General features: G+C 55.8%; 1 protein-coding gene across 4 annotated transcripts in view; it reads left to right on the forward strand.

Moving 5' to 3' along the window:
* The window catches only part of LOC126641184 (ankyrin repeat and fibronectin type-III domain-containing protein 1-like), a 185859-nt gene that overhangs the window by 142428 nt on the left and 18423 nt on the right, over positions 1-25008 (forward strand). For 2 of the 4 annotated variants that reach the window (XM_050317609.1, XM_050317611.1), the window contains one exon: positions 4136-4264. The exons of the other annotated variants lie outside the window; for them this stretch is intronic. In XM_050317609.1, coding sequence (XP_050173566.1) covers positions 4136-4264 — 129 coding nt within the window. The remainder of the gene's footprint in view (positions 1-4135; positions 4265-25008) is intronic. 4 annotated transcript variants of the gene reach the window in all.

Raw genomic sequence — 25008 nt, forward strand, 5'->3', positions numbered from 1 at the left:
CCCAAAGCTGTGGCTTTATGGGGGACATGTCACATGGAGGCTGTGCGTGCATCCCTGTGCTGCAGCAGTGGTCCTGCCTTTTGGGAATGCCAGCTCCGTTCTGTCCAGAGCTTTGGATGGAAGGGCTGATGGTGGGTATTTCTGCAAGAGCCTTCAGCACCAATAATTATTTCTGGGAAAAAGATGCCGTGTTCTGACTTAAACGCTGACATGGGACTCTGAACATGTGTAATCTGGCTGACAGATGGCAAGTCATAGAGGTGTGATTTATGATACAGCACAGTAGCTGAACAACCTTCTCTGGTTGTCAGGAGACAATTCTCCCCGGCGCTGCGGTTGATGTTCCAATTGATGGCTTTTCCCGCATGTCCCCTCGGGGTGCAGGGACTGCCACGGAGCCTTGGCAGGTGCCAGCTGGGTCTGCCAAGCCCTGACCAGGCAGAGGCTGAGCTGCTGCAGAGATGCTGCTTCTGCTGGAGGGCTGGGCAGGTGAGCCCAGGTCCTGCCCGGCTGGACCTGCAGCAGTGCCGTGTGATGGCAGGGCTGGGGGAGCAGTGCTGGCCTTGTCCCCATCCCATAGCTGGGATGAAGCCGACTCAAGGTGACAGTGGCTCCCTGGGGCTGCCTGTTCCCCAGAGCAGCACTTGTGGTGCTGAGTGTGTGGTACTGGTGGGGGAAGGCAGAGAAATCTCCAGTGAGGCACACAAAGGGACGGGCGCTGCCAAGCACAGGGAGCCTGTCTCACCTGCACAGTCTTCATGCCTCAGTTTCTCTGCTTCTCCCTTAAAATCCCTAATGCTGACCTTTCTCAAGGGACAGAGGCACCTATTAGCATTTGGAAAGCACTTGGGAAGTAGAAGGGAGGACCTGGCAGCATCCCCCATCCCATGTTAGAGGCTCAGCACCACAGAGCCCAGCCCCAGGCACGATGCCCAGGGCTGTGGGAGCATCCTGACCCTGGGAGCACCCCGATCCTGGGGGATGGGAGTAGCCCCAGCAGAGGAGCTCAGGGGAGCTGACCCACAAGCAGGGCCTTGGTGGGGCTCGGGGAGAGGGGCAGAGCAGGCTGCAGTCACGGCAGAGCAGGTATGATTCATTCCCCCTTCTGCAGCACAGTTTATGTAAAGCAGCTCTGTATAAATAGCCAGATGATCTGTTATGTGCTCCTGGCTTCTAATTAGTGATGCTTCTGCTGGAGCTTTTGGGGCTGGCAGAGGTGAGAGGAGGCTGGTTCATGGCTGGATGAGTTGCTGACAGCTCTCAAGGGGGAGGTGCTGGCCTGTCAGAGCCCTCACAGCCCTCTCCTCTCACGGGGCTGTGAGCAGATGAAGGTGGCTGGCAGGCTGGAAGGTTGCTCTGGGGGGTGAAAGCAGCACTCCAAGATTCTTGGTCAACTTCTGGTTTGTCTGTGGCCTGGCTTGTCTGTCCTGTGTCAGGCAGATCTAGGCAGCACCTGCCCTGGGTATCCATCCTCTTTCTCCCTGTGCCTTCCCTTTGATGCCATGCTTAAGGAGCCACATGTTCCTGAGCACCCAGGTGGCTTCTCCAGCCCCACCAGCACACCCTGCCCCCAGGACTAACTCTCCTTCATCTGCAGCCCTGTTGCCCTGTTTTCCCCCACCAGCTCTTCTTGGCAGATGCTGCTGGCTCTGTCCAACTTGAAGGATGTAGTGGCTGCTCCCTCCCTGCTTGGGCAGGTGGATAGATAGCCAGGGAAGCCTCCTGAGTGTGTCATTGCCCCAGTGTGGTCATTGCAAGAGGCACACACGGCAGCACAGGGGCACTTGTTTGTCACGGGGCTTGCTGCCTTCTTGTGTCCATGCAGGGGGGTTGGGATTTCCCAGCCCCTCATTCCTGCTGGGGACCAGTTTGAGAGGGATGGCTGTAGTGGTGCAGGGAGTGTGGTGAGGATGGGGCAAGCACAGCAAACAGGGCAGCGTTCTCCAGGGAATCCCCAAATCTCACGAGACCAACACTCCCAGCATCCCTTCAGCTGGGGCTGGAGCCCCATCCCTGCAGGGGGGCAGGAACCTCTCCTGGGGGGGTGGGAAGTGGGCAGGAACACTCAAATGCCACCAAGGAGGTGCTACAGGAACACAGCAGCACCTGTTCCCACCACCCAGCCCCATTCCTGGGTCAGCCCTGCTCACCCTGGGGTCCACACCACGCCAGTGCTGCAGAGCGCCGTGCCCACCCCTCACCCTGCCACCAGTGGGGTTTTATCCCTGGCAGCTGAGCTGACACCACAGCACAGGGGTGGGCATGGTGTTGGTGCCGGGCTCTGCTCCTCGGGCCCCCACATCGCTCCTCTCCATCGCCTCTTCCTCCGGCTGCCAGCGGGGGAAAGCTGGGCTTTGGGTTTCTTGCTGGGTTTCTTTTAAGGCAAACCTCATCCTTTACATCAAAGTAGGATTTCTTCTCAAGAATGTAAAGAATGACCCTGGAAGGTCTGAGCGGCTCTTTGCCGGCGGTGACTGCAGAGGCAAGAGCCCTCTCCAGAAAGCTGTCTCCACCCCGTCCCCAGCAACAGCAACTCATAAGCTGAAAAATAAATCAATAACCAGAGTTAATGAATTGAAGATGTCTGTGTTTAAAATGTATCAGGAAAAAAACTGTTAGCTGGCTGGGGCTGGCTTAATTATTGTGAGGAAAGGCAGGGAGCTCTCAGTTCTGAGAAATACCTTTGCTTTTTCTTTCTTTTTTTGGAGAGGAGAGGAGAGGAGAGGAGAGGAGAGGAGGAGGGGAGGAGGAGAGGAGAGGAGAGGAGGGAGAGGAGAGGGGAGGAGAGGAGAGAGGAGGAGGGAGGAGGAGAGGAGAGGAGAGAGAGGAGGAGGGAGAGGAGAGGAGGAGAGGAGAGGGAGAGGGAGAGGGAGGAGGGAGAGGAGAGGGAGAGGAGGAGAGGGAGAGGAGGAGGAGGAGAGGAGAGGGAGGAGGAGGGGAGAGGAGAGGAGGAGGGGAGAGGAGAGGGAGAGGAGAGGAGGGAGAGGAGAGGAGAGAGAGAGGGGAGGAGAGAGAGGAGGAGAGAGAGGAGAGGAGAGGAGGAGGGGAGAGGAGAGGAGGAGGAGGAGAGAGGAGAGGAGGAGGAGAGGAGAGGAGAGGAGGGAGAGAGAGGAGAGGAGAGGAGAGAGAGGAGAGGAGGAGGAGAGGGAGGAGGAGAGGAGAGGAGAGGAGAGAGAGGAGAGGAGAGGAGAGGAGGAGAGGAGAGGAGAGGAGAGGAGAGGAGGGGAGAGGAGGGAGAGGAGAGGAGGGAGGGGAGAGGGAGAGGAGAGGAGAGGAGGAGGGAGGGAGGGAGAGGAGAGGAGAGGGAGAGGAGAGGAGGAGAGGAGGAGGGAGAGGAGGGGAGAGGAGAGGAGAGGAGAGGAGAGGAGAGGAGAGGGTCTCTGCAAGGCAGCACCTCCTGAGCAAATCTCAGTGCCAGTTCTCTGCCACTGGGCTTGGAGACAGTGCAGATGTGCCTTGGGACAGCAGCTCTCCTCTGGAGAGGACTGGAGTGGAGAGGGGTGTGCAGCGTGTTCCCAGAGCCTACAGATGCTCTTTTCCCAGGCCCCAGGGATGCCTGGGATGCCTGGGACATCCCACCTGGTGGGAAGGGGCTTTGTTAGCACAGACAGGTCCTTCAGTTGAACACATTTGCTCCCACACGTTTCTGTTTTCTCCTCTGACCCCTCTCCGATGTGGGCTGATTTCTGTGTCAGTCCTCCTCAAGAAGCTGTCCCAGTGTGTTGTAGCCCCAACTGGCAGGCCCCAGGGGCTCCAGGGTTTCTCTGAAGGAGTGTGTGGCCAAGGCAGGGGTCAGCTCTGATTGTCCCTGCTGACGTGTCGCTGGCTGTTTCTCCATCATCAGTTGGAGTTTGATCAGGAATGCACAGCCTGGGGAGGTGATTTTGCTGCAGAGGGAGCAGGACCTGGTGCTCTCAGCCTGCCAGGCTTCACCTTCAGTTTGGCAAACAGGGGTCTGTGCTGGTCCTGGCCTGCTGAAAGAACACTAAACCTGCTGCTCCTCTGCTCCCCACTCCGTCCCTGTGCCACTGACCCTCTGGGAGCCCCCTCTGTTCAGTGCTGAGCATCTCCAGGGACCTGCCCCTGGGAGCCAGGCACTTCATGGCCATTAACACCTTTCCTCTCCCCTCCCCAGGTCGGAAAGCAGCCTCGCTAGGTTTGCCCACCGCTTGTCGGTGAAGCAGAAGCAGGAGAAGAGAAGGAAGGCTGAGTATGCCTCGGCCGAGCTGTCTGCATTCCGGCCCAGGTCTCTGAGCATTGAATGGTAAGAGCTGCAGGACAGGGTTGGGGGAAGGAGCTCTGCCTCTCCAGTCCCCCTCCTGTCCCCTTTCCCTGCTGCTGCCTCTCTCTGTCCCTGTCAAAGCCATGTCCCACGGGACAACACCCCTTCAAACCCCTCCAGCTGCTGCAGAGACTGCCCCAGGGTATCCACCCAAAACATCCCCCATTGCCCCAGTGCAGGGAGCAGTGAAGAGCCCCAGGGGCTCTTTCCTTGGGAGGTTGAAGGAGACCCCACAAGCTGAGCCATAGGAGTCTTTCAGGGCTCACGTGGGTATTGGAAATGTGTGTGTGCCCCCCACCACTGGGCCCTTCCCTTCCCTTCCCTTCCCTTCCCTTCCCTTCCCTTCCCTTCCCTTCCCTTCCCTTCCCTTCCCTTCCCTTCCCTTCCCTTCCCTTCCTTCCTTCCCTTCCCTTCCCTTCCCTTCCCTTCCCTTCCCTTCCTTCCCTTCCCTTCCCTTCCTTCCTTCCCTTCCTTCCTTCCTTCCCTTCCCTTCCCTTCCTTCCCTTCCTTCCCTTCCCTTCCCTTCCCTTCCCTTCCCTTCCCTTCCCTTCCCTTCCCTTCCCTTCCCTTCCCTTCCCTCCTGGGTTTTTGAGCTCTGATGCAACAGTCTTGGAAGCAGATCACATTCAACCCTCCCAATGTTAGAGGTGATCTGCTAAGGATATTTAAAAGAGCTGGGAATTGCATTGCTTTCTCCTTCCTTAGATGGATAAAGGAGGGTAAAACTTAGGGGGGAAGAAAAAAAAAAAAAAAGGAGAAACGCTTAGAAATTGCAAAAATGTCAAGTTTGGGTTTCGTTTTCCCTGCTTTTTTTGGAGATCTTTCTGGCATTTATTGTGTGTTCTAACACTTCAGTGTGAGGTTGTGGAACCCTCCTCAAAGGCTTCCTCTATCTGTGAGGTTTGTTGGGCATCAAAGCTCAGCAGGTATTAATGAGCCAGTCAGGATATTTGGGGACAGACTGCTTCCTTCTCCACATGCACAATTTTCTTCCCTTTGCTAAGACTGTGTCATCAGGAAACCTGGTCTGCAATTACTCTCCATCTCCCAAATAGACAAATATGTCAATTTGTAATGCAGCAAATAGGAAAACAAGCGAAGAGCTCACGAAAAACAATCAAAGTTTGTCTGTATTCATAACAAACAAGCACGAGAAGTCAGTAAATCTCTTTCCTCCCTTTGAATGTCTCTTTGAAGCCCCCGGATCCCAGTTTAGCCCTGTTGGGGGATATTTGTGGTACATTTTCCCTCTCTCCATGGCATTTTCCTGGGGGAAACCATCTGTCTCGTGTTTGGCAAAGCACCTTGTGCAGCAGCGACTCTCAGCAGCCGTAGAGGATGCTCTTTTAGAGGGATTTTGTAAACCAGCTTGGAAATGAGCTCTGGGTGAGGAGGGATGGCCTTTGCCTGTGGTTTGCCACGGGCCATCTCTGGAACTTGAGGGTGTGAGGCCTGAGATGTCCCTGTTGCTGCAGGGACACAGGCACGGCTGCTCTGGCCAGGGGCCATGCCCAGGCTGCAGCTGCAGCAGGGGATCTGCCCCCTGCACAGGAACCCCGTGTGTGCTGCTGCTCCTCAGGACATGCTGCACCCCAGCCGTGCCCGTGCCTGCTCCACATCTGCACACATTTGCTTGGCAAGGCACTCAGGGGCTTTTTTCAGCCTCCTCTGCAGCCAAGACCTCCAAAGGGATCTCCTGGCCTTTTCCCTGGTGTGAACAGCTTTTCTCTGTGTTCCCTGTATGTCACCGGGGCCCTGTGCCCATCACAACGGGATCAGCATCCTCAGGTAGTCTGTGCAAACCATCCTGGGCTGCTGGTGAGGCTGCTGGGTGCTGAGGTGGATGGAGAACATGGCTCACCCCCCTGGCCCATCTACAGATGCCTGATTTGTCTTCCAGAGCAAATAGCTATATCAAATCTGTCTGTATTTATAACCCAGGGCCACCACTGCCTCCTTTCCCCTGCAGAGGGGAACACCCACACTGCGTGTGATGGGTTCCGCTCACCCCACATGGGCTGGAGGGTGATGGAAAAGCCATGGACCATGTTCTCCCAAATCAGCAGCTTCTGAGAATCCTGCCCATCTTAACCCTAAGGCCTGAAGGCAAGGGAGGGCTCCTTGACCTGCTGTTACCTGTTGCCAAGGAGGAGGTAGAGAAACCAAACATCATCAGTTCCCTTTGCTTTGTGTCAGTCTGGGGTGGCAATTAGTGTTTCCTGCTTGGAATTCCTTCCAAAGCATCCCCACACAGGCAAGCTGAGCCAGTTTTCCAGTGTCCCAGTTATTCAGGTGCTCAGGTAGGCCTGGATGGAGCTAAAGTAGAAGAGAAGGAGCTGTTCAGTGTCACAGTGGCTGCCTGAGCACAGCCAGGTAGGATGGGACATAGGTGCCTTCAGCTCCCCTTGGCCCTTTTCCCAGCCCCTGGGGACACCTTGGGCCAGAGTCCCTGGGCCAGGAGATGCAGTTTATTTGCTGCCACAATAAAGGAGGGGCTGGATGTCCTGTGCTGCATACCCAAAATCTCAGGGATGCTCCCATGGCAGGTCTCACAGTCCGTGTGTCCGTCAGAGCACATCTCCCTGGCTGGGCCACGCTGACGGGTTGTGTTTCCCCCGGGCACAAGGGAGGCTTTATCCCCATGGCACATGTTCATGTGCTGCACCAGGCAGGCAGAGCTGGTCCTGCTCCCCAGCTCGGCCAGCAGTGAGCGAAGCCTCGTTAGTTCCACTTATTAAAAACAAAATTGCTGGGGGGAAGGGAGAGAAGGCAGGGGAAAAAGTGAAGTATTGAGAAAACACTTCTTTCATTCACATGTTGTTTACTGAAATAAATACTTCATTATTAGGCTTTTTTAGGGTATTTTTTTTAAAGCCAACCCCACAAAGTCCCCAGTGTTCGAGCTGTGAATGTGCCCGATCACCTCAGCCCGTCTCTCCCGTGAGCTGCTGTCCTGCTGCCGGGAGGTGCCTGGCCAGAAGCATTGCAGGGATCTTTCCCAGTCTTGGGGGAGAGACTTGGGGGCTGCACATGTCTGATTTTGTCCAAGTTTGCTGATTCCCTTCTCCCTGTCTTTTCTGGGTAGTGTGTGCTGGGACTCGCAGGGTGTGCTCCACATGAGGCAAAATCTGCTAACTGAGACAAGGGAGGGTTTGGGGGCTCGTTGATTAAAGCTCTACTTTCTGCTAGTCCCAAGGCTAAATAGCACAAGGCTACTCTTGATGTGAAGCCCACCACCTTCTGCTGTCGGGGTGAAGAAGGTGAAAGCTGGTGACTCCTGTGGAGACCTCGTGCTGTCCTACAGCAACATCAAAACTCCAGCAATCCCTGTTCTCCCCACTTAGAGTGAACTGAGGCCTCCTCTCCTCCTGTGCCTGTCACCTGAGATATGCTCCACGTTTATCTTCCCTCTTAAGCGAGGCTTAATCCAATAAAAGGACTGTGATCCCTGATTTGCTCTTGTGTGTGCAGAGCTGGGAGCCTCTGTTCCCTCTCGCATCCTTCCAGCTCAGGTGCTCATCAGGAGTCTCAGCCTTGGCAGGTTTGTCTTCCTGGCATCCCTTTGTCTCTTCCTTCTCCTTTCCCACCTCTAGCCCTAGTTCTCTTTTTTCCATTTATTCCTCTGCTTGCCTTCCCCCCACACTCCTTTCCTCATCCTCAACCCTTGTTCACCCTGATTTCCCTCTGTTTTCCTCTCCCTTGCTTACTGGCTGTTTCTCCTATTTGGGCTCCTGGAGTTGTTCCTGTCAGACAGCCTCCCTGCGATCCAGGGTCAGAATAGCCAATTCCCTCGGTGGCTGGGGAAAAATGCGGTGCATTCCTCTCTCCCCCGTGCCGTTATCTCGGTTCTGCTCCTTGGCTGCCCACGGCAAGCGCCGAAGCCGCGCTGGCAGCCGCGTGGCTGGTGGTTGGCGACAGGCTCAGCCCTGCCTGCAGCTTGTATTCCTGCCTGACCCCTGGCATGGTGCTGAATCCCAGCTCCTCGCTTCCCTGCTGCCCAGAACTGCGTTGCACCGGGATCTGCCCCCAGGGCAGACCACAGGGGCCCCGCTGGAAGGTGCCAAGGGGGCAGGAGCCGCCCTGGCACCCTCCGGTTGGCAGAGGTGGCACACTGCCGTCCTCTGCCCGGTGCTTTGGCTTTGGTTGCAAGGTGCAAGTTTTATAAGGAAGCTGTTTTCATGACATTTATTAAAAATTTCATAGCATAATATCTCCCCTTTAAGTGGTCCTGCGTGGTGTGGGAGTTCTCCCTGGATTGCTGGGTATGGGATCCATGCTGTGGAGTGCCCGGCACTGCTCAGCCCGCTGCCATTGCTGCTGTGGCAGATGTGGGCCAGCAGCATGGATGCCCTGTCCCCATCCATGGGCTCCTCGCCTTCTAGACACAAGTGCCGTGTTTCTGGTGGGACTGCAGGGCATGTGGGAGGTGCTGGATCCTTCTGACTGTTCCTGATCCGGTGCATGGGAGAGCTGCTGCTGCACAGCTCAGCTCCTGCAGCACTGCAAGGTCATCTGGGGCTGTCCCCAGGACTCTCTGCAGGACAGTTGTCCCTTTGCCAGGGGCAGCCAGAACAAAGTGAATTGTCAGCAATTTTGGGGGACAAAGAGGAGCAGCACCATAGAGACAGTGGGCTCCAGGTTTCACAGCCCTGCTCGAGCTGTCTTACTCCAGAGCACAAGTCTTGGAGCCCTTTCTCTTCCCAGAGCAGGAAGCTGTTAGCCCGAACAGGGGAAAACGAGAAGGAAGATGAGGCCCTGAGCCTTTCAGTGGAAGGGGAGGGTGGCAAGAGCCAGGGAGGTTTGGGGGCATCTGGGAGCAAGGGGATGCTCTGGGCAGGCTGAGCTGCGGGCACCACATTAGCTGCTGTGGGGCAGCCAGCCTTGCCAAGAGCTTCACCTTCATGCTGGCATTGCCACCAGGGGTGAAGCACAGCCTCCCCCAGCCCGGCTGTGCCGAGCACGGGTCCCGGCCGGGCGGGCGCGGTGTTGAAACGAAACGCGAGGCGCTTTGTCTCGACTGGGAGCGCTTTAAGCCCTCGCTCGGGAACAATGGCCAAGCTATGGGGTCATTTGTTCTGGTATTTCAGCAGCTCCTCATGATTTATGGGATGTTTTGTTCTGCTGCTTGTCTTAGCTTCCCCCTCTCCACCCTCCCCGTCTCCATCCCTTCTCCATTTCAGCTCCTCCTCCCCCCGCTCCCAATTCCCCTAATAGCTGTGGAGCCTCTGTGCCTTATGAAGTCATGCTATCTGTGACTTATTGAATTAACCGGGTGGGAGCTGGACTGCCACACCACACCGGGGGCTGCCAGGGTGCCCGAGCTCCCGGGGAGCCAGCCCACAGCAGGGCCCCTCTCGCAGGGGCTCCGGCAGCCTGAGCTCCCCCACGGAGGGGCAGATGGACGTTGCCATCAGCGGGATGCTGGAAAGTTCGTTCACAGGCGATAAATGCGGGCGAGAGGAGCTGCAGCCCCAGCAAACAAGGAGGGCTCTGTCTGTGGGCACCCCCTGGTTCAGGGCAGGATGGGGGCTTGGCTGCCTGTCCTGGGGCTGGATCCCTCCCTCTCCCAGTACACCTCTCCAGTGGACACCAGTTAGGGAGCCCCTGAGCTTTTGGTGTTGAACTGCAGATGGGGTGATGAGGCTCAAGAGCTTGGCTGCATCCCCAGCAGCCTGGGAATGGCCATGGCCGGTGCCTCTGGATGTGCAGGGAGAGCAGGAAGTCACTGCCCCAAAGCTGGTGGGACAGTGATTCACCAGTGACTGTGAGGGACATGCTGATGGGGACAGGGAGGAGTGAGCCCTCCAAATACCTCCCAGACAGTGGGGTTAACCTTCAGGAAAGCATTGCAAAGTCATCATCTACTTGTGCACGATCACTTTTTATCCTCATTTCCTGAGTCACCTGCAGACAAATGGAGGTTTGAGGGCAACTGCTGGTCCTGGTGGGACTGATGTGGTGCTGCAGCCAGTCCTTAGCCCAGAGAGGGCTTTGCAGTGGCAGAGGAGTCATGGTCCATGAAGTTTTGCTTCACCCTGACCTATGGGTGCAGATGGGAAGGAGATCTTGTGCCTCCCCTCCTGATGCCACAAGCCTCTGTCTGCCCAGTTTTCCTGCTCATCTCAGGAGAGGGAGCTCAGCTTGTGATTGTGATGAGGCTGGAGAGGTTGGGAGCAGACTGAGGGCTGGACCCTCTCTGTGTGTTGCTGCAGGCTCTGGCTCCAGCAGGTCCAGCTCTCTTGTCAACATTTGTTTCTCGTGTCACTTCAGTGGGAAAAATTGAGCCCTCTGGGAAAGAGACAGAAGGAAAATGTTCAGAGAATGATGCCCAGGTTCTCCCTGTCTGGGACCAGAGCCCTCAGCTAGATCTCTTCCTCACTGAGAGCACAGGAAGCAAAGAACATTTCTTTAAAAGACAAATATAAAATATTGTGTTGATGTGGCGCTCTGGTCACTCCCCTCTGGTGGTAGCTGATACCTCCAGGTATTTCTCAGTCCATTACCCTCAGCACACTTTAATTTCTCTCCCATAGTCCATTGTCTGATTTGTTTTGTTTTATTGTTGTCATCCCTCTACCATTTCCCATGGTTGGGATCTGCAAAGCAGGATGGATGCCTTGGCCCCTGCTGAAGAGTGTGGAGGATGCTCTTCATCCTACAGGATCTCCACTGGTTCTTGTCCATGCCCAGAAGGGGCCAGGGGATTTCTACAGCAGGCAACCCAGGTCTCATGGTTATACTGGAGGGAACTGCAGAGGTGTTGCAGTCCTTGGTATGAAAGGGAAATCTCACAGGTATCTGAATCTTAATATGAGTCAAGCCCTTTCAGATGGACACATTGGATCCTCCACACCATCTGGTATTCCCACAGAAGCCCATCCAGTCCCACCCCCTGCCATGGTCAGGGACACCTTCCACCAGCCCAGGTTGCTCCAAGCCCCATCCAGCCTGGCCTTGGACACTTCCAGGGATGGGGCAGCCACAGCTTCTCTGGGCAACCTGTGCCAGGGCCTCCCCACCCTCACAGGGAGCAATTTCTTCCCAATATCCCATCTAACCCTGTCAGTGGGAAGCCATTTCATAGAATCATAGAATCAGATGAGTTGGAAAGGACCTCTGAGATCATCCAGTCCAACCCTTGATCCACAACCACCACAGTTACCAGATCATGGCACTGATGTCACATCCAGTCTCTTCTTAAACACCTCCAGGGATGGAGAATTCCCCACCTCCCTGGGCAGCCCATTTCCAATGCCTGATTACCCTCTCTGTAAAGAATTTCTTCCTGATATCCAACCTAAACCTCCCCTGGCAGAGCTTGAGACCATGCCCTCTTTCCTCTTGTTCTATCACCACATGGTGTCAGTGCACTGGATTTGGAGGGTCTTAGCCCTCCCAGACCCCTTATCCAGCACACAAAAATACCTCAGTGTATTTCTTTTAGTGGGAATATCAATAATAGTCCTGATTTCCTATTAATGGTCAGGTCTTCAGACTTCCAGCTTTGAACCTGGCTTCTCCATGAGCTGGTCTGCACCTGGGGCAGGGCACTGTGGAGGAGTCATGTCTGGAGCAGCTCCAGCAAGGCCAGCAGCCCACTCCAGCTCTGGAATGCCAGGCTGCACTTCCCTCCATCCCTGGGAACAGAAGGGATCACTGGTCCTGCTGCTGATGCTGCTGGGGACACTGGGTCAGGAGGCACAGAAGCACAGACATATCCAGATCATCCTGACGCCAGTGCTTCCAAGGCATTCCAGTACTTTTAATCCTTCCTTTCCCCTGGCAGAGACAATTGTGCCTGCCAGAGCTTCAGGAACCTCCTGTTTATCTTCCTGGAGAGTGTCTGGCAGTGCCAGGTCAACATTGGACCTCCCAGCTTGGCCGCTGGCAGGACGGGGAGGCCAAACAGGAGGCAGGAGTCAGCCCAGGACACTTGGGACACTGAGGACCAGGTCCTTGGATGGGCCGGGACCTCTTTCCACCTCTGCTAGGGTCTTCCTGCTCACTAACTCTTCCCCATCCCTCGCACCCACCTTTCCTCTGTGGGCTGACTTGCTTTTCAGGGAAGTTTGTGAGCCCAAGTGCCCGGTGGAGGTCAGAGGAGAAGTTATGTTCCCTTCCACTCCTCACTTCCACATTTCCTCCCTTCATCCCCAACACTGAGCTGTTCATCATCTACCCCAGCAACTCCTTCCCTGGGGACATCCCTTTCCCTGTACCACTTTTTTTGCCTCTATTTCACTGAAAACAGGGAAAATCAGATAGGGATGAAGATCTTCTGCCACAAGGAACTGTTGGGCAAAATGGAGGAGTTTTTTCTATGTAGGCAGTGCCAGATAGTGCAGATCCAAGAGAATTTCCAGTTTCAGGCCAGGAAGGTTTCATGCCTTGCTTTGTCCAAAGTGGACACTTGGCAGCATCACCATGAGAAACTGTTTATGATGTTCACTCTGCCTGTGGTGCAGAGGTTCACCTGAGCTCCCTACAGGTCTGTTCAGAGTCTGGTTCCCATCCAAGAAGTGTCCCAACAGGACCTGTTAGGGCTCACCAGGTAGTAACTGGGAGGTACATCTCCTGCCTGAAGCCTGAGTAGGCTCCTTACTAATGGTTTCATACAATCATGGAATGGGTTTCATTTTACCCATCCCTGCCCTGACTGGAGAGGTCCAAGCTCTCCTCAGCCTTCAGATCATAAAATCATGGAATGCTTTGCATTGAAAGGGGCTTTCAATACCATTTCTTTCCAACCCCCTGCCATGGGCAGGGACACCTTCCACCAGCCCAGGTTGCTCCAAGCCCTGTCCAACCTGGCCTTGGACACTTCCAGGGCTGGGGCAGCCACAGCTTCTCTGGGCAACCTGTGCCAGGGCCTCACCACCCTTGCAGAGAAGGATTTCTTCCTAATACCCAATCTAAATCTGTCCTCCTTCAGCCTAAAGACATTCCTCTTTGTCCTGCATACCCTTGCAAAAAAGTCTCTCTGCAGCTTTCCTGTAGGCCCTCCTTAGGCACTGGAAGGGGCTCCGAGGTCTTCCCAGAGCCTTATCTCAGTCTGCCTCTATACCAAAGGGGCTTCAGCACTTGGAGTATCTTCGTGGCCTCCTCTGGAATCTTTCTAACAAATTTATGTCTTTCTTGTGTTGTGTTCTTGATTTGCTGTAAAAAGCTGTTGTTTTGGAGTTTTGGAAAATGAACATCTGACATTACATAGTAGCATTTGTTAAGCAAGGCCAAGAGAGCAGCTGCTGAGATGAGCAGAACTCCAAGAAACATCTCTTCTTGGTGTTATCAGCATGGACTCTGGCCCACTGCCCCGAAGGAGCCATTGTCACCTTTGGTGGGACTCTTGTGGTTTGTGGAGTTGATGGTTTCCACACAAACGCTGCAGGTTTCAAAGCTCATGGTTGTTACAGCCTCTGGGAAGGCAGGGACTGCAGGATGACTTGGCACCGTGGTTACTCTCCTCTTCCCCTAGTCTTGCTTCTCCTCTCCACCCTCAGGCTCCACATTTAGGCACTGAAGTGGCCAGAACCCAAACTGACTTTTCAGGGCTTTGGAGCTTCACCCCTTGCAGAGAAGATTGGCATGGGCTGTGGGCAGGGATGAAGTGATGGCCTGGGCATGGGGCACCTGCTTCCCCTGCCCACTGAGCAACTGAGGGCAAGAGTTGGCCCTTCTTGTCCCTCTGCTTCTCAGTCTTTAAAAGGATCACAGCAGTGCTGACCTCTTTTTTCAGGCACTTTGGCTTTCCTGCCCATGGAGGGGGTGGGAAAAAGATGATCTCTCAGACACCTTCCAATCCAAACCATTCCAGCATTATATGATTCCATGAGATCCGCTGGTTCAGGAGCTACTGTTGCTCCAGGACATTTGACAACTGGGATGTTCTACTGGCCAACCTGTTCCCCAGACTGAGGGATGAGATGTGGGCTTGGTCCAAGCTCAGAGCTGGCAGGTCAGGCTTTACTGGTAGGCTTTGTACGTCTGGGATCACAATCTGGTGCTGGCAGCTTGTGTTGGTGCTTCAACCAAAAGCACCAGGGTCAAGGTTTCTGTGCTGTGAGTCGTGTCCTGCAAGATGGAACTTCTGCCCAGGGAGAAGGTACTAAAAAGGTGTCTTTTTTATCATCCCCAAGTGATGTTCTTGTTCCTCAGCATCTTCACTGGGGAGGAGGAAGCAGTTGCTGTGGTCAGGGGCAGTGGAAGGAGCAGAGGTGGGCAGACAACTCTTTCTAGTCTGGGGAGATCCAGGCAGGTGTAATCTCAAACCAAATCCTTCTGGGTTTAAATGTCCCTGTGCACTGGGCCATCAGCCTCTGAAGCCTGGCCTGTATCAAAGGACACAAGCCTTGAAGGAGAGACTCTTCAGAGACTCACGGGGGGTCAGTCCCTGCTGCCTCGTGCAGAGACCCCCCCAGGCTGGGCCGGGCTGTGGGGCCGGCAGGGACAGCTCGGCCTCCAGACCTCGTCAGGAGGTGCCAGGGTGAAGGGTTTGCTGCTGCAGCTCACCTGGGGTCCAACACGTGCCTTGTCCCTGCCCGTGCTCCACCTCCTCCTCCATCCTCCCTGCTCCGAGCCAAGTCCTGCCGTGCCCCAGCCAGGCGGGTGCGTGAGGGCAGGAGGGCTGGGGCACTGTCCTGTGCACTGCACAGCACCAACAGAGATCCTGGGAAGCCAGAAGGCTGCCTCTGCACACAGATAAGCTACTGTGACGTTTAATCAGTGCTCCTGCTTTCCCTGTGTGCTCCCAGTGTCCTGCTGCTGCCCCAGTGGGGTCTGAGGGAAGCTCAGCTGTGAGCGTGCCGTTGGAGCTCCCTGAGCAGGGAGCTGGATATCCTGACAGAGTGCTTCCCTGATTGCTTTGCAAGGGGAAGATGGATGCTGCCAAGAGATCCCATCCTCCCAGCACAGTCCTGGCCCTGCTCTGCCCCGGTCATGGCAGGCAGGAAAGTTTTGCTTATGGAGCAGAGCTCCACTGGGATGAACTTCACATGAACCTGGGAAATTTCTTTGGCTGGTTCCTTTCCTGATGATGCAGCAGGTCAGGATGAGGATGCTGCACTGCCCAGGGACCCAAGGCTGCCTTCCTCATGCACTGACATGCTCCTCATCCCTCTGGAGCAGAGAACAGCACCTGCCTCTCTGCGACCAGCAATGGGACCCGAGGGAACAGCTGGAGCTGTGTCAGGAGAGGGTTAGGACAGGGGGACTGGACAGGGCACTGAACAGGCTCCCCAGGGCAGTGGGCACAGCCCCAAGGCTGCCAGAGCTCAAGGACCATCTGGACAAAGCTCTCAGGGCCATGGTGGGATTGTTGGGGTGTTTGTGCTGGGCCAGGAGTTGGACTTGTGATTTTTGTGGGTCCCTTCCAACTCTGGATACTTTATGATTCTATAACTCAGGGTGTCTGCTGCCTGAGCAGTTGCTCTTCACACCAGGTGGAACCCCCAGCAGATGGACAGAGCTGTCCCTGTCAGCACTGGGACCGTGCTGCCATAGCTGCTGCTCTCCCTGGGCTCAGGGGCATGGTGGGCACCCCACTGCAGCACCAGGGCTTCAGTGACCTGCTCAGAGTCACCCAGGTGGTCTGTGGAAGAGTTAAATCCCCTGCCTTGTCCTGCTCCCACACTTTTCCTGGAGTTCACACTTGCTGGCTCTGCATGCATCCACACCGGGTTGTTTGGTCTGCCACTGGAAAAATTAGGATAATGGAGGAAGAGAGGCCCTCAGGGCTGGGGGCTTGTTGGGTCAGTAAATGGGGAGCTGTGATTGCAGCCTGAGCCACCTGTGTTAACACGAGGATGAGCTGTGGCATCCTGGGCCAGCAAGTGACAGGAAGTAGTGGGCACACAGAGGGGTTTTCGGGGTCCCTGGGCATCTTGGTGTGGAGGAAAGTGTCTTGCAACAGGGAGGAAAGCGGGGGGAGGAGCATGGTAGGAAGAACAGAGTATCTGAGGAGCATGATGAGGGGGAGGAGGGAGACAGCAGCACCCACCAAGTGGTGGGGGCACCAACTCTGTAAGATGTTTCCCAGCCTCTTGGTGATGGAGGAGCCCAGGCTGGTGGTGTGTGGCTCGAAGCTCCTTCTCAGTGTGTGTGAGCTGTAGGAGGTGCTGTAGGAGATCCAGGTGCTGTAGGAGATCTCTGAGATGCTGGGGTCAGAGTGGTCTCCTCTCACCCCCCACTGCTGCCTCCCATCTCCAGGACCACCTCCACCCCTGATCTTCCGTGCTGCAGGGAAGTCATCCCTGTGTGCTGCATGGAGGGACGAGGAGGGCACCATGGAGGGAGCCAGCAGAAATCTTGGTAAGGCTGTATAACACTTCCCAGTGGAAGTTTCTTTGCATTTACCTTTGCCAGGTTTTAACTGTTCAGGCTGGATTGTTCCATGCTCCTCTGCCTCAGGCTGAACTTTCTCTCCCCTTTTTTTTCCTCTATTTTTCCCAAGTTTCAGCAGAGAGTTGAGGAAAAATGGTAGCTTTGCCAATTTCTTTTTTTCCTTTTCTTTCTCCTGCCTCTTTGTTTGAAGACTTCTGGTGTCTCCACGCTTTGAAAAAGAGACTTGAAATTTGGCAGGGATGACGCATTCCTGCTGGAAATCCACACGGATTTGGTCAAACGGGTCAGCCACTGGAAAGCGTGTTTGGGCATGCCTGGAGGAGCTCTTTGGGGCCAGCTGCTGATGTCTGCATCCACAAAGAGACTGGCCACTGCTCCCACTGCTCACCAGTTTCACAGAGCACCTCCTGCCCCCTGCTCTAGGGACACCCCCTTGCCCACACGAGTCCAGGTGGTGGCTGAAGGAGCCCAGACTGCTCCTCAATGACACATCTCAAAGCACTTCACCAAAGGCAACATTGTCTTCATCTCCACTGCCCCTGTGGAAACTGAGGCACCAGCTGTGGGCATCCCCTGCCTCTCCCCTCAGTGGCAGAGCAAGGAGCAGAGCTTGGGTCAGCTTGGGCAGGTCTCTAGGTGGGGAGAAGCTGAGACAATGCTAAATGAGAGGAGAGAGCATTTCCCAGTGCTCCCACAAGCTGTGAGACCTGGGAAAGGAGGTCTGTAGGCCTCCCTGTCCCATAGGTGTGCTCAGCAGCACATCCCCTCCCTGCGTGCATGGACACAGTCATGTGATGGTTATGGTTGGAAAAGACCTTCAAGATCATCAAGTCCACAAAGGGCATGTCCTGGTGGTCAGAAGTTTGACCCAGTGTTCCTGTGGTTTTCAAAGCTGCTCTTTCATATCAGGGTGAAAATCTTATCTGTTTGCTCTCCTAGGGGCTCTGGCAGTTCCTCCACAAGCTCCATTATCCTCAGCTGGGGCTTTTCCACGTGATGGTATCTCAAAGCTTTCTGCTTTCACGGCATGGAATGGGAAAGCTCTGGTCTGATGAAGGAGCAGGCAAACCCCAGCTGGAAGGAGGCCTGGCTGGTGGTGGCCTCTCCCCAGCTAGTGCTGTTACAAGAGCACTTGAGCACTTGTGGGGTGTTTTCTAGCAAAGTGGAGGTCAGCTCTGGCGTGCATGGGTGCTGTTGCAGTTGGGTGGCAGTGCCCCAGCTCCTCTGGTGCTGTACAGGAGTTGGGTGGTGCTGGCACCGTGGTGGGATGGGTGAGTCAGAGAAGACCCCAGTGGGTGCTGGGCAGGGAGCTGGTTCTGAGCAAGGCAGGAGCAAATCCTGGCAGGAAGCTGGGCCAAGAAGGGCTTTGCTAGGCTGGGGATCCCGAGGGTATCCCCCCTGGGAGGTGGCTGCTCTTGGTGGCGGTGCCAGGGGCAGTGTGTGGGTAGTGGCCAGCATGCCCAGCACTGCTGGCTGGCTCCCGCTGTTGCCTTCCAGTGGGAAAGGGGGTTTCTGACTCCAGTAACATTTACCAGCTGGGCAGCAGCTCTGGAGCCGGGTGTGTGCGTTTGTCTGCTCTTCCATTGTGTCTTGGCCGTTGTCTCCTCCTCCCCGCCGAGATCAATGTCTGTGGGCTGCCTTTTGTAACCCCTTTGGGTGCAGCTCTGGAACTCTTCAGCCTGCTTTCCATCGGGACGCTTGGACCCGTCTAGCTGGATGTCTTGGGTGGGATGATGGACTGGAGGTGGGTTCCCACCAGAAGGAACATCCCAGGGATGGAACAGGGAGGTCTCCTGGAGGACTGGGAAGCGCAGGTGGGATGTAGGGGGCTGAGGATGGAGCCCAGCCATAGTCATGGGGGAGTGAGCTCAGGGGACCTCCAGAAGTCCTTCTTGGGCCATTTTTCTACCATTTGATGATTTTGGAGAAGAGGTGGTTTCCGATGAGAGCCGGATCCCACTGGCACATTCTTCCTGGTGGCACCAGGTGGCGCAGGAGGTTAAAGGATTTGGTTGTCTCTGCAGGTCTGGGTGCAAATCCCTTGCCTCCCACTGCTGTGATGAGTCTGCAGGTCTCAGCCCCCACCGTCTGTAGCTGTGCCTCCATGGCAGGGCAAGCTTCAGCCCCAGGGCCAGGCAGCAGGGATGCAACTCCCAGCAGCCCTGTTTCCAGCAGGAGCTGATCCAACCTTTGAACCAGAGTGGGGGGCCTGGGTGTGGACCCCCACCATCCCAGGATAGGGAGATACCAAGGAGACAGTCCTGGTGGGTGTCAGTGGGGGTGAGGAGATGGCAGAGCGGGATGGTACCCTGAGGTGGGGCCATGATGAAACACACGACATCCCTCCTGCACAGGCTCAAGCTGTGTTGCAGGAAGACAGGTGAGTGCTTCCTCCTGGCCCCGGGGGGTCCTGGACATTTCACTGAGGCACAGGTACATGGCAGCAGCCCCCAGAGGAGCCGAGGCAGTGCCATCCCAGCCCCGAGGGTCACTTGTCTCATTGGGACAGCCTCTGGCCCCATGGACTTGCCCCCCATGAACTTGCTCTGCTCCCTTCCCAAAAGTGTGTGTCCAGGCCCCGGCAAGGGGACAGGACCAGGCTTGGACGATGTGACCCTTACATCCCTTCTCACTCCTCCCAGCATGGCAGCTGGGCCCTGGGCATCCCTGCACTGAGCACCCACCTTCTGCTCTGGCTCGATCCAAACTGGGCCCCTGTGAACCCAGAGGGATATTTTTTCTCCCTCCTTTTGGCTGCAGTGATCTCTGAGCCCAGGGTATGACTCAGCTGGTGCATTTGATCCCCGGAGCAGGGTTTGCACACATGCAGCCGTGGCACAGTGCGCTGCTCGTTCCTGGCAGGCCAGGCCAGGATAGGATTTCTTCCTGACAGAGGGGCAGCAAGTCCCCCCCGCTCATCCCCGCTCACATGCGGAACTCTGATTTATCCAGGGTGGTGCCAGCACGTCGGAGGTGTCTCCCAGAGCTCCGCTGAGCTGCTCCAGCATCCGGGCTAGTGAGACCCTGGAAGGAAGGGAGCGGAGCAGAGCAGAGCAGGTGCTCTCCGGTCCCTCTGTGCTTTGGAAATCTGTCTGTCCATCCCCACCTGCAGAGGTCTGGCTGGTGGCCTGTGCTGGAAGCGTTGTGGGCACATTTTGGGTGCGGGGGCTGAACACTGATTCTGGTGTTGGACACAGTCAGCAGGAGGTGACACCAACATAGGTCCTGTGAAGGGCAGTTTGGGCACTGACCTTCAGGTCCTGCGCATTTCTGCTGCCTGTTCCCTGCGAGCAGCTCTGGTCTGGAGGCAGCTCCTGACCCAGCGAGGACCAGTCAGTGGTGGGGCTGAGCTCCTTCTCTGGGGTGCTGAGCTCCCTTTTTTGGGGGGCCGGGCAAGCACAAGGTCACAAACCCTGCAGTGAGGAGGTTTGCAGGGTGCAGGGGTTTGCAGGACACAGCTTGTCCTGGGGACAGGGGTTTTCAGGGCACAGAGGTTTGGAGGGGACAGGGGTTTGGAGGGGACAGGGATTCTGGGGAGACAGGGGCTTGCAGAAGGCAGGGTTTTGCAGGGCACAGAGTTTAGCAGGGGACAGGGATTTGCAGGGTGCCTGCAAACCCCCGTGGAGCCAGGCCCCAGGGCTGCACGCTTGGCTCTTGGCACCGGAATTCTGGCTCCATCCACCTCCTCCCTGACAATGCCAGGGTTTTTGGGTGGTCGCAGGGCTGTGGTCACAGCCAGAGCTGCCCGTTGCTGCCGTGGGTACCTGGCACCAGGGTGGCCACGCTGGGCTTCCCCAGGAGCGTCGGTCACAGCTCAGGGCAGCCTGTCCTGCTCCGTCCTGTCTCCATCAGGTTCCAGTTAAAACCAAATGCGTTCTCCAGCCTAAGCTGCACAGCCGTTTGAGCCCTTCCAAAAATGAAACAAATACCCACGGACTGCAATTCGAATTGCAGCTCAATTAGGGCTTGTTCCCAATGCGATCATAAAACCTCCAGTACGAAAACAAACAACCCAACCAAACCACATCCAAGCCTGACAGCATCCTCTGGAATGCCTTTAAAATAACAAGGAGGGCAGAGGAAGATGAAAGCAGCGTGGCTGGTGGGAAGAAGGCTCTTTGGCCCCGAGGGGCAGCCTGGAGGTGGGCTGAGCAGGTGTGGGGCAGGGCAGTTTGGGATGGGGACCGGCACAGAGGTGATGGGTATGGTGATGGAGACCAGCTCGGTGTGTACCACGGAGATGTGGGTCAGTGTGGAAGCGATGGGTACGGTGGAAATGGGGCGGTGTGGGGCCCAGGGGTTAGGCCGTTCCCAGCAGGGGAGGAAGAGGCTGCAGAGGTGGTTTGGAGCGTGGTGGTTGTGCTCGGAGCGGCTTCGATGGCTGAGCAGGACGGGGGGAGCGCGGGGCCGGAGCTGGACCGCGGCGGCTGGAATGCGTGTCCCGCGTAACCCTGGCTTGCACCGAGTCCAGCCAGTCTGGTGCCGCGGCTCGGGTTTCACGGACTTTAAACCCGGCCTTATTTAGCGTGCGCTCCGCTGGCCTGTCAGGGAGGGGAAGCCGCAGCACAACTAATAAAAAAGGCCAAACAAAAACAATGTAATTAAAGAGACTCAGCACTGTGTGTTCCCATAGCAAGAACATTTACCCAAGACTTCCTTGCTCAGATACTTAATGTCAAGCAGCAATTAAAGGCTGGCTTTGTGGGGAGGCAGCGAGGAGGGTTTGCCCTGGCTGGGAGGTGGGAGCCCAGGGCCGAGCCATCCCCAGTGTCTGCACTGTGGGAAGGGACCCTGGGCTTTTGGCACTGGGAGGTGTGTGGATCACAGGGGGATGCTGCACCCCGAGTAGAAGCTCCCACAGCCCTCCGGGCAGAGACACCCTCAGTCCATAATGTACAGACCCAGTTGGCTCCATCCCCACTGGAATTTGGTTGTGCAGAAGTAGGAAAGTGGATTTTCTAGGTGGGACCCTCTGGGCAGGTCACCCAGGAGCTCTGCTGGGGTAAATCCTCGTGAAACCAGTAAAGCCAGGGGAGCTGGACTGGTTGCAGAAGCCTCCAGCATCTCCTTCTCGACCTTGGTGGAAGGAGTCTGTGTGAGCCTTTGAGATGTTGAATCCCCTCCCTCAGAGGATGGCTTGAGTGCCTGGAGCCAGGCTGGGGTGCCCAGTGCCCACTGGTGCCCCCTTACAGCAGCCCAAGGCTGGTGCTCAGGGGCTGATGGTGCTGTCAGCATCACCTGCCTTGGCTGGGGAGCCAGTCATTGTGCCCTGTCCCTCAGGCCCCAGGGAGAGGTGCCCCCGTGTCCTGGCAGTGCTGCTTGAGGAGTGTGTGCAGGAGGGATGCCCTGTGTGGGCACAGCCATGACAGTGACACTCTGTGATGGCAGTGTGTGCCTGACAGCAACCCTGTCCCCGATGGCAGATGTCACAGGCGATCCAGGAACTGAAAGTCTGATTTTTGGTATATTTTAAAGGCAGTTGAGCCACAGGGCCCTTCTGGGCTCACTTTTAAACATTGGGATGTTTAATTAAAAAAATAAAGCAAAAGAAAAGCAAGAAGCAGCAGCATTATTGTGTTGCAGCAGAATTTACTCGAGCCTCTCCACTCCCTTCCTCCCCCAAAGGCACTGCTGGGCCTGCAGCAACGGAGTGTTTTATGGGAGACTGTCAGCGAGTGATCTACTTGGTTGGCTCTGAACCTCTCTCTGAGTCCCAAACTCTCCATCTTTCCCAGATTCAGGCTGTGATTTAAGAGGGAGGTGCAGTGGGGATGAGCTGTGCAGGCAGACCGGGGGACATGGCCGTGCCTCGGGAGGACACTACCAGCTCCCAGCGGGCCCCGTGCTGGGGGATATTGTTTATCCAGCCAGTGTGAGTCCCTTCTGCCATGGCTGAGTGAGGGCTGGACCTGGGGGGCCTTACCATGGGATCCCAGTGCAAGCACTCCCCAGGGGATGCAAATCCTCCTGATTTGGGGATGGTGCAGCACGGCTCTGACCCCCTCCTGCTCCCGAGGGGGAATCCTACACGTCATCCCCTGCAGAGCTGCAGAGTTCTGGGCAGGGGCGGATGTTGCAGTTCTCACCCAGGATGTGCTTTCCATTTGGGTACTAGGAGTCAGCTTTCCACTCCAGTGCCATGCCATGATGTGGTGGGCTGTGTGTCTGGGGGGTCTGTTCTCTGCTGCCGTGGATCAGGAGCTGCTGGAGCAGCAGAGCTGCACTGTGGTGTGCCTGGGGTGGAGATGGCACAGACAACATGCAGCTGTACCAGCACTGATGCTCGGGAGGTTCTGCACTGACCCTGGAGCCTTGCACCACACTGAGCTCTTCCAGGCATTGGGCTTTAACAACACTGGGCCTCTGGAGCTCAAACAAAAATGTCCTGGCAGGAGCAGCATCTATATAAGTTAGTTGTTATTGCTAAACAAAAGAGGCATGCTCGCTTCGACTCCACTCAAAACAAAACCCAGCAGGTTTGCCAAGTGGGGAGAAAAGAGAAAAGTTGGAGGAAACAAACAAACAAAGTCTGCTTTGGTGCCTTTGCCTGGACCAAGGTTTCAATAAGCAAGTGCATTTTCTAGGCACGCAGATGTTCCTGTGGAGCACAGGAGGGTTTTGCTCCATTTCTGCATGGTGGGGTCACTGCACAATACCTGAATACCTTGGTGGTCCACACACCCCAGGGTGGGTAACTGCTGTACCTGCTGCTCCAGTGAGCCCTGCTACCTCGCAGAGATGTTGAGCATGGCATTTGGTCCTAGTTTTGAGTGTGCTTTTTGGTGGGTTATGAAATCCCACTCTTTGGAAGGGCTCCCTTTCTCATGTCCCACTTTGGATCCAGTCTCTATTTTGCCAGTCATGAAAAACTGCTTGTTCTTGGGCAAAAAGAGTGGTAAATACAAGTCCATCAGCAGCTCCTCTTCATGCTGGCCAGTACACTCCTGATTCATGTCCCTGTGACTGTGCAGGAGCTGCTCTGTGTGTTGGGCTCCCCTGTGGAGCGTTCAGTGTCTGAGTGTCCGTGGCCATGGCACGTGAATTCCCTCGTGCACAAGGGTGAGTGTGGCTCTGCTTGAGTGTGCTCAGGGGAGGAGAGACCCCTCACGCTCAGATTCCTTTGGAAACAGCCTGTATGTTGATCTTGCCACTCGATCTCATAGGATCATACAATCATGGAACAGTTTGGGTTGGAAGGGACCTTAAAGACCATCCTGTTCCAGTGTGCTGCCACGGCCAGGACAGGGACACCTTCCACCAGCCCAGGTTGCTCCAAGCCCCATCCAACCTGGCATTGGACACTTCCAGGGATGGGGCAGCCACAGCTTCTCTGGGCAGCCTGTGCCAGGCCCTGACCAACCTCAGCATAAAAAATATCTTCCTTATGTCTAGTCTGGTGTCCTCTGGGCAGGAAGGTCATTCCCTGCCTGTCCAGGTACCCACTGGGCTCAGGGCTGGCAGGGCTCCTTCTGCCAGCCTGGCCTCTGGGCTCTGCCAGTGGGACAGAGCAAACATGTCTTACAGGCACTGGTTCTCTGCTGGAAACCAGAGAGGCTACGCCCTTCAACAAAATGCACTTAAAATTGTGGAATTACAACAATTATTAACACTGTTAGTGTTGGAAATATTATAACCCAGAATATTCAGAAACCATGACAGTGAGTTTGGTTGTGTTTGATGCAGGAGGAGGGAGAAAAAGAAGGTGCCTTATGCACATCCATCCTCATGTGCTTTAAAGAAAGGGAAAACCACATCTATTGCATTGCTTTCATGAGACAGAATCATAGAATCACTTAGGCCGGAAAAGACCTTTAACATTATCGAGTCCAACCATCGTCCCAAGCACTGCCAAGGCCACCACTAACCCATGTCCCAACTACCACATCTACACAGTGTTTAAATCCCTCCAGGGATGGGGACTCCACCCCTGCCCTGGGCAGCTGTGCCAGGGCCTGACCACCCTTTATGTGAAGAAATTGCTCCAATATCCAACCTAAACCTCCCCTGGCACAACTTGAGGCCATTTACTCTTGTCCTGTCCCTTGTTCCCTGGGAGCAGAGCCCGAACCTCCCCGGCTCCCGCCTCCTGTCAGGGAGTTGCAGAGCCAGAAGGTCCCCCCTGAGCCTCCTTTTCTCCAGGCTGAGCCCCCCCAGCTCCCTCAGCTGCTCCTGCTGCTCCAACCCCTTCCCAGCTCCGTTCCCTTCCTTGCACACGCTCCAGCCCCTCAGTGTCTTTCCTGTCGAGAGGGACCCAAATCTGATGGATCTGTCCAGCCCTAACACATCCTTCCACAGAACCTCAGCCTCTTCCATGGAGAGGGGGTTGGACTTTTGCTGGTATGTGGTTTTGTAGCAGTGCAGACCTGATGTCCACACCACCTCTCTGA

The sequence above is a fragment of the Myiozetetes cayanensis genome, unplaced genomic scaffold (assembly GCF_022539395.1).
Source record: "Myiozetetes cayanensis isolate MyiCay16 unplaced genomic scaffold, myiCay2020 scf20-37, whole genome shotgun sequence".
Classification (NCBI taxonomy): Eukaryota; Metazoa; Chordata; class Aves; order Passeriformes; family Tyrannidae; genus Myiozetetes; species Myiozetetes cayanensis.